The sequence below is a fragment of the Trachypithecus francoisi genome, unplaced genomic scaffold (genome assembly GCF_009764315.1).
Source record: "Trachypithecus francoisi isolate TF-2019V2 unplaced genomic scaffold, Tfra_2.0 Lachesis_group1, whole genome shotgun sequence".
Classification (NCBI taxonomy): domain Eukaryota; kingdom Metazoa; phylum Chordata; class Mammalia; order Primates; family Cercopithecidae; genus Trachypithecus; species Trachypithecus francoisi.
The window spans coordinates 102,071,336-102,080,672 of NW_022681454.1; the positions used below are offsets into that span (position 1 = coordinate 102,071,336).

The following is a 9,337-nucleotide window of genomic DNA, read 5'->3' on the forward strand; positions in this document are numbered from 1 at the left end:
AGAAACAGAAAACCAAATATGGCATGTTCTCACTCATAAATGGGAGCTGAACAATGAGATCACATGGACACAGAGAGGGGAACAACCCACACTAGGGCCTATTAGGGAGTGGGTGGGGACAGGAGGGAACTTAGAGGATAGGTTAATAGGTGCAGCAAACCACCGTGGCACATATATACCTATGTAACAAACCTGCATGTTCTGCACATGTATCCCATTTTTTTTAGAAGAAAATTAAAAAAAAGAAACATTGGCCTTTATTTTTTATGTTTTGTAAGTCTGAATTATGATATATTGACTTGACTTAGAATAGCATGTACTCAGGCTGTCTTTTTTTTAAAAAATGAATTTTAATCCATTTAAAATGTAATTCAACTTAAGCTTTAGAGCGTTACCTGTTTCCAGTGAATGATTAATAAATATAAATACACGCTTCCTTGAATTTATATCAGTAATCATAAAATCATCTATCAGTTTTAAAAGCCTATTTGTACCAGGCATTTGTTTGTTCCTTGGCATAGCAGTGACTGGATATGAATTAATTTTATGATTCACAGAATCCCTGTGGGCTCATGGTGATATGGGCATTTGAAATCAGTCCAATTGATGTTTTAATCCTTTCTGTCCTTCAAGAAGAAGTGGAATTAAAATCTATGTTTTTGTTATTTAGTATTTGTTGCACTAAGCTAAGATTACAGATAAAATGTAGAATTAGATCCTTGCTAAATGGATTCATAATCTAAATTAAACAGATATACAGGATACTGACCTTGAGAAATAAATTGTAGGAGTGACAACTTGGTGAAAAAACTCAGGAACAAACCAAAGACTCTAAAGGGAGATAGTAAAGTATTCTATTATTAATATTTGCTGGTAATGAATGAAGGCAGAGAATGAAAAGGTCAATTTCTGAATCTGGTTCTCCCCTGAACTTCTTGCATAAGTTTGAGCATGGCTCCTCTCTTCATCCTGCATTATTTTCTGTATCTTCAAGATGATTCAACCTTTACAAAGAAGTTGGAGTCATGTATGAAATAATAAACATGAAACACTCGAAGTTTCTCAGAATAAAGTTTCCACAGCAAAATGAAATAATAACAGGGATACACTGCATGATTTACTGCTGATAGCTTATCTTATAAAGCGAGTAAATTAGGGGCTGAAATTTTACATATTAGAAGGATTTATTTCAAAAAAGATTTTAAGAAATATACAATCAGTAAATTTGAAATAAACCAATCTATAAAACTTTGATTCACATACAACTTTTGGAAAACATCTTGAATTATTCAAAGTTGTACCTTTGTGGATTTAATTAATACCCAACACATGAGGCAATTCTTTAGGATAAGTAATGTGTTAAATCGGTGGTACTTGGAGATATATTACATTTGAGCCATTGATAATAGTGAAGTATTATTAAATGACAATTTCATGTTAACTAGTTAATAATTTATTATTAAATAACCAAATCCATATAACTGTTATGTGCCTTTTAAATATTTTCTATAATATTCAATGTATTTTCTAATATAGAAATTGAAAGTCTTGAACCTCTCTAGATTACAAGCAAAAAACCATATGTGCCATCTCCTATTAAAGTGAATTGTCAATTAAGGAACATTTTGTGACACTGGATTAAAGACCCTAAGAACTAATAGTGATTACAATGTAATAATTAGTATGGAATCATAGACAATTTCAGAATACATAAAATTAGTTTTTTAAAAGTTGTCTAATCCTATATTGAAATAAACCACTGCATATGATCATATGCATTTTTTTTTTAATTTATAACAAAAGAGATTTAATTGGTTTTGCAGGCTATACAGGAAGCATGGTGCTGGCATCTGCTTGGGTTTTTTTTTTTTTTAATTATACTCTAAGGTTTAGGGTACATGTGCACAACGTGCAGGTTTGTTACATATGTATACTTGTGCCATGTTGGTGTGCTGCACCCATCAACTCGTCAGCACCCATCAACTCATCATTTACATCAGTTATAACTCCCAATGCCATCCCTCCCCCCTCCCCCTCCCCATAATAGGCCCCGGTATGTGATGTTCCCCTTCCTGATTCCAAGTGACCTCATTGTTCAATTCTCACCTATGAGTGAGAACATGTGGTGTTTGGTTTTCTGTTCTTGTGATAGTTTGCTGAGAATGATCGTTTCCAGCTGCATCCATGTCCCTACAAAGGACACAAACTCATCCATTTTTATGACTGCATAGTATTCCATGGTGTATATGTGCCACATTTTCTTAATCCAGTCTGTCACTGATGGACATTTGGGTTGATTCCAAGTCTTTGCTATTGTGAATAGTGCCACAATAAACATGCGTGTGCATGTGTCTTTATAGCAGCATGATTTATAATCCTTTGGGTATATACCCAGTAATGGGATGGCTGGGTCGTATGGTATTTCTAGTCCTAGATCCTTGAGAAATCGCCATACTGTTTTCCACAGTGGTTGAACTAGTTTACAATCCCACCAACGGTGTAAAAGTGTTTCTATTTCTCCACGTCCTCTCCAGCACCTGTTGTTTCCTGACTTTTTAATGATTGCCATTCTAACTGGTGTGAGATGGTGTCTCATTGTGGTTTTGGTTTGCATTGATCATATGAATTTGATTACAAATGAGGCTGTGAGTTATCTTGAGGACAGGATGAATGATGGGAAAGTGAAAAATTTCCCAAGGTGGTTGAAAGACTTGTATATAGCAAGACCATATTGCATAAGAAATAACTGCCACATTTTGGAAAGGTGCAATGTGAGGTCATGCTTCTATGTTCAATGATAGAATATCCTTACCAAAATAATATTGGTGTCCAAAATGGAGAACAGTAGATGGGACAATGTCAAAAAGGGATGGGATAAAAAGATGAGCAGGTTGCTTTCTTCCTTACCCCTTAAATAGACCCCACACACACCTAAAGAAACTGAGTCTGAAATAATGGAAAAAAAGCTGTAGTTGTTGGCCTTCGTCTGCAGAATCCTCCAGGTCTCCCTCTTATATCCCTTGTTCCTAACTCCCCTAATTTCTTGACACATTTTCTTTAATCGAATTTTCTGTCTCTTTCATACCCCTAACTTCGCTGAGCTGGTTTTAAGCCCGCAACTCTGCTTTTCACTTGTGCTAGTCTTCCATGAGTTGATTATTGATGAATTAATTATCCACCTAGGACCTCATTCACAATAAGTCATGAGTAAAAGGCACCTACTCCTGTTCCCTCATGTTGCCCAGTAGAGTCTGCACCAATATGGCTGTGGCCTGACCAGTCACTATTTGATTATGAAAGGAGATCCAACTTTAACTCAAGGGAATGATGTCAAAAAAGATTCATCAAAATCAGAGCACATATCTCACCATACTCAGATAGCTGAGGATAGTTGTCTATTCCTCTACTAACCAATCACTACCTATGACACATTCTGGCTTCTTTTGTAATTCTTGGTACATAGAAGCTTCTCAGAAAATATTTGGTGAAAGGATGGATAAATGAATAAATAAATTATTATAAACACTTGCTATAAGATCTAAGAATAATTACACTGGTTGTTAAGGGTGTGCATGAAATAAAATATAATGAATGCTTAATTAGTAGAATATATTTAATGATTTCCATTTACATTTATATCAAGCAAAAAAAAAAAAAAAAGGAAAAAGCAATCCAGCACATCTACTTGTCATCACTTTTCAAACATCTGTGGTTTAAAAACCAGCTTTGAAAATAGTTACTTGCCTCGGGTAAGGTCTGACTTCTGCTGTATAAGCAGTAAAATATTCTAAATCCTTACACACTACTACACACCCTCATAGAGGGCAGTTAACACCAATTAGGCTCAAATCTTCCCATTCTGGTTGTTATAGGAATATATAGATGCATGTTCAACACAAAACATATTCAACGTTTTTTCAAAAGACAGAAGTAACAGATGCCTCATCCCGATTTCTTGTGGGGAGGGGGGGAAGCAAACTACACTCTAGAATACCTAAATAAGAATGTTAACAGAAATGGTTAATGGAGACGGCATGGGCTGGCATTTAAAATGCTTACTGTTTAGCAGGAAAAAACATCCCAAATACAGTGCTTCTCTATCAGCTCAATGTTTTTTGTTTCTTCAGATTGATAGGCTGGATGTGGATAGCTTGTTTAGCAACATTGAGTCCGTGCATCAGATATCAGCCAAGCTGCTGTCATTGTTGGAAGAGGCCACAACAGACGTGGAACCGGCCATGCAAGTAATTGGTATGTTTATTCTCTTCTCAAGTTGTACAATACAACAGGAAATAATTTTTTAATAACCTCCCTTTGCTTTGGTTTTTTGTTCCTGACTCACCATGCTTCCCAGGAGAGACATAAATGCTAAACCCATCTTTGGGCTCATTGTAATTATACAGACTCTGTATTTATTTTCAAATGGGTTTATATCCATTTGCGAAGTCCCTCAGTAGCACAAAACATATCATTTGCTTTTTAATTTCCAATCTTTCAATCTGTTTACTTTCCAGATGTTCTGTAATTTTTTAATGGCTAACACTTACTTGATCCTTAAATAATTAATTATTTAAATATTCTAATAGCTTTACTGATTTTTCATCACAATGTTTTTTAGATCTTATGCCCATGAATCAATTTCTTTTTAGATTATAAATTTCTTACATGAGGAATGTAAAACTATTAAAGGAATGTAAGTTATTAAAAATTTACACAAGTTCTACTTTTATTCATGCTTTCTTTTTTTTATATTATTTATCTTCCAACTATGTTTTTACTCTCAATCAGATATATTTATTTTCTTACTCTAGTAAGATTTCAAAAGTAACAACAGAAAATCTAATTTGAAAAGTATTGAGCCAAATTTGTATGCTCTCCATCTATTGGGAATTTCCAAGGGAATAAGTGCTATGAATTCCATAAAGGCAGTTTGCACTTCAAGACATCATGCAAAGAGTGCCATGTAGACTAAGAGATTTTTTAAATTATCGTTTCTCTATTTCATGCTTAATATAAAATAACATCTCATTACAAAAATACGAGAACAATTCAGGAGCACATAGAGTAACGGTAAAATTTCCTTTCATATATCCCTCCAATGCCACTGTCTTCCCCATAAGTAACAACTTGTTTGATGTAGATCCTTTCTTTGAGATACACACACACAGACTACACACAAACACCTTATGTCTTTACTGATTATATCTTTGTTACCTTTTATTTGTTAGAGTTATAAAAATGGCATGAAACTGGTCTTGTTTAATATTTATAGAGAACCAAAGTTTAATGAGCAAAGCTGATCACAGAGATGAAATATAGTGAAAGAAATGACTGGGTAATAAGGCCCGCCCACTCAGAAAGATTTCTTCCACAGACAGGTTTAAATTCAGTTGTTCTTTGTAATGAAATGTCCACAACAAATTGCAAAAATATTTCCTGAAAGAAGAACTCTACTCGTTACCACACTAATTCATTAGTGTGAATTCCTTGGACATTCATTTATTAATTTAATCAATGAATAGTTACGAAGTAGCAGCATATTCACAGGGTTCGGTATTGTATGACATCGTTTGGTATCAAAAGGTGAAAGAGCTCATTTTTGTCCTTCAAAAACATTCAACCAAACAGCTTCTTGAATTGAAGGTATGGGTATAATACACCATCAAAGCAGTTTCTACAGTACTGCAAACCTCAGAGGATAAAGAGAACATTTCTAGATGGGGACTCGGAGAATTCTTGAAGACGTTACTTGGGCTTAAAGTATAGGTTCTGTCTCAACAATAGGGTCCACGTTGAGGAGAAGATTCTAAATGGAAATGACAGCATGGAAAACAAGTGCCAAACAAATGTCAAATGCCAAGCGTGTTTAGAAAATGAAGAGTGATCAAGCTGGAGTGAAGGACTGATGTAAGCAAGAAGTGAGAAATGAATCTGAAAGTGCAGAGTAGGGACTGGCAGCACTTGGAAATGAAGTTTGGAATTTACAGGTAATAAAGAGCCATTAAAATATTTCTAGCAAAGGTGTGATGAGACACAAAAGTTTCTGGAGAAAGAAAAATATGGTTGGTCTGAAGAGAATGCAGAGGAGGAACTGAGTCCTAGACTAGTAAATAGGTTATTATAAGAAATGTAGGTATGTGGTAATAAGCATTGAGACTAAGGAAGATGCAGTGAAAATTTTAAAAAAGGCCGGGCGCGGTGGCTCAAGCCTGTAATCCCAGCACTTTGGGAGGCCGAGACGGGCGGATCACGAGGTCAGGAGATCGAGACCATCCTGGCTAACACAGTGAAACCCCGTCTCTACTAAAAAATACAAAAAACTAGCCGGGCGAGGTGGCGGGCGCCTGTAGTCCCAGCTACTCGGGAGGCTGAGGCGAGAGAATGGCGTAAACCCGGGAGGCGGAGCTTGCAGTGAGCTGAGATCCGGCCACTGCACTCCAGCCTGGGCGACAGAGCGAGACTCCGTCTCAAAAAAAAAAAAAAAAAGAAAAAGAAAATTTTAAAAAAGAGGGTCCTTTCAAGAGAAATGTAGAAGAAAGCATAAACAAGTGGTTGATTCATGCGCTGAAGTCAAAAACAATTCCAGATTTAAGGTGACCACGTATTGTGGTTTGTCTAGAGCATACTGATTTTAGTGTATTATGTAAGCATTCAGTCCAGTTTAGCATTTGTCATGGACTTTTCCTTTTCAAATAATTATTATTGTTATTAGTTGCTTCAGAAGAGGTTTTATAATACCTTTACATCATATGTCAACTTCTGACACAATCTCTTTTAGTAGAGTGTAAGAGGCATGTGCAGTTAACATTTCTCACTGTAGCACACGATAAACTCTGAAACATAGTCCATCTTTCCTATGCCAACCTTTTCTAGTCTGAAGGAAAGTTATATCTTTCTTTGAATTGCCACATGCAGGAAACTGGCTGATTAAATTATGCTATTTGGATATGAACAGCTAGAAACTGCTAACTCCTTCCTGTTCTGGTGGTGGTGGATGTGTTGGATGCTGCAGACCCTGCCATCTACTGGGTGTGGCAGCTAGTTGTGTCATGACCCATGCTGGGTGGCCCATGTCATGACCTATGAGAGGCATGAAGCCATCAGGATGCCAGACAATGGAGTTAATGGGACATGTTGTTACACGTTATTACAGAATAGATGTAAACAAAATATGTATGGAAAACAGGGCTTGAGCAATCATGCTACAGAGTGTCTAGAGGCTTTTGCTATGGTAATTTGGTTACCTATTGCATGTTATAAATTGACAGCTCTTTTACAAATTTTTTGGTTATGTTTCATTCTGAAATAAACCTTTTCAGAAGCAAGAATTTAATATATTCATGTTTGTGTTCGTCTGTTTTCACACTGCTATAAAGAACTGCCTGAGACTGGGTAATTTATGAAGAAAAGAGGTTTAATTCACTCACAGTTCTTCAGGCTTAACAGGAAGCAAGACTGGGAGGTCTCAGGAAACTTACAATCATGACAGAAGACAAAGGGGAAGCAAGGACCTTCTTCACACTGTGGCAGGAGTGGGGAGAGAGAGAGATAGAGATAGAGATAGAGAGAGATCACGCTAAGTGGGAAGTGCCATGCACTTTCAAACAACCAGATTTCATGGGAACTCACTCACTATCACAAGAATAGCAAGGGGAAAGTCCACTCTCATGATTCAATCACCTCCCCCCAGGCCCCTCCCTGCCCACATGGAGATTACAATTCAAGATGAGATCTGGGGGGAACACAGAGCCAAACTATACCAATGTTTTAGAAAAATTTTGATTTTCTTTTTCTCAAGAAAGTTGTTGAGCCTATAACACACAAAATACCATCCACCAAAGGGTCCTCAATGCTGTCATTGACCATAGACGATCAGAAGATAGAAATCTGCTGAAGCAGCAGCAACATCTATGTCAAAGTTTAGTCATTATTTTTAAAAGACTGTGCTCTAAGCAAGTGATGAAATGCTTGCAGCTGCTTAAGGTGTGTTTACATATCACTCCATGCAGCATGACTTTTCATTTAGGTCAGACAACAGTTTCCTAAATTAATTTCATTCATTTTTAATTCTGCGTTTCCTTAGGCCTATGAGAAATAAAAAGCAATGGTTACTAATGAGTTGACACCATTAGCAAAGGAGTACTGCAAACAGTTAAATGATGACAGTTTTATATCAGTGTGAGCAGATGAATCGAATAATAGTTCCAATAGCAGTTAAAATTTTAAAAATCCAATTCACAGAACCAAAGAAAAGCTTTTAGAAGTTTATCATGTCAATGGTGAATTGTCTGACCTTATTATAAATGTAACTGTCACTTTAACTTAAAAATTAAGCATTGTGACGGCAAATGATAACATGAACACAAATATTAGTGGAGCACAGCATCACAGTAAAACAATGATTTTATTAAAATAAAAATCTATAGAGCAGACGTATACTTGAAAATGATTGGTGCATATGTGATGAAGCTATGGAATTTATTAATTGAAGTAAACACTGTAGTGAAAATTTGCATTTATTTTTATACACACAAAATTAGAGTGAATAACAATATCTGAAGAATAAAGTTGATATTGAATTAAAAATAATCTTATGTATGACACTATACACTCTCTTTCCTGCTGGTCATCAATCAGTCTTTGGAAATATTTGATTCTTTGAAGCACCACTTTACAAATCAACCAAAGTGTCCTAACATGGCATTGGACTATTTTTGTAAACAAGGCCTCTGAAATTGAATTGCATTTTGTTAAAAATCAGTTGGAAGTCTTTAGTTAAGGTGTTCAACAAATGGAGAAAACAACTTCAATTTTTAATCTTTACAAATAATAATTATTAAAAGCAAAATTGCAAATAGGAAGACATTGAAATGTATCCCTATGAAAACAAGGAATAAGGTAAAAAAAAAAAAAAAAAAAGCAATGAGAGCTCGTGTATAAAATATTTAATTTTGAAAGTCCATAATCATACTTTGGAAAATCTGACTTATGAAGAGAAGTCTCTGATGGAGCTCCTCTTTAGTAGGATAAAGTAATATTCTGTACCAGATTTCACAATCTCTACATTTGGGAAGATATTCCAAAATTACAAATAGAAACAACTTATTTGATGAGTTTTATTTTGCAAAAAAAAAAAGAGAGAGAGAATGAAAGAAAACAATTCAAATGGAAGCAAAAAGATAATGCCTATGAAAATATTTCAGCTCAAATATTTACTTGTTTTAATATGTATAGATAATGAGAATTTTAAAAGTTTCTGTTTACCATAATTTTCTTGAGCTCAATAGATATTTCCTTGTTTATAAAGTATTTTCTCAATTTTAAATATTATGGTTTA

General features: G+C 35.2%; 1 protein-coding gene across 1 annotated transcript in view; it reads left to right on the top strand.

The window, feature by feature from the left end:
• The window catches only part of ARHGEF38 (Rho guanine nucleotide exchange factor 38), a 134,401-nt gene that overhangs the window by 60,397 nt on the left and 64,667 nt on the right, over nucleotides 1-9,337 (top strand). Inside the window, exon 3 of the mRNA XM_033214915.1 lies at nucleotides 4,128-4,251. Coding sequence (XP_033070806.1) covers nucleotides 4,128-4,251 — 124 coding nt within the window. The remainder of the gene's footprint in view (nucleotides 1-4,127; nucleotides 4,252-9,337) is intronic.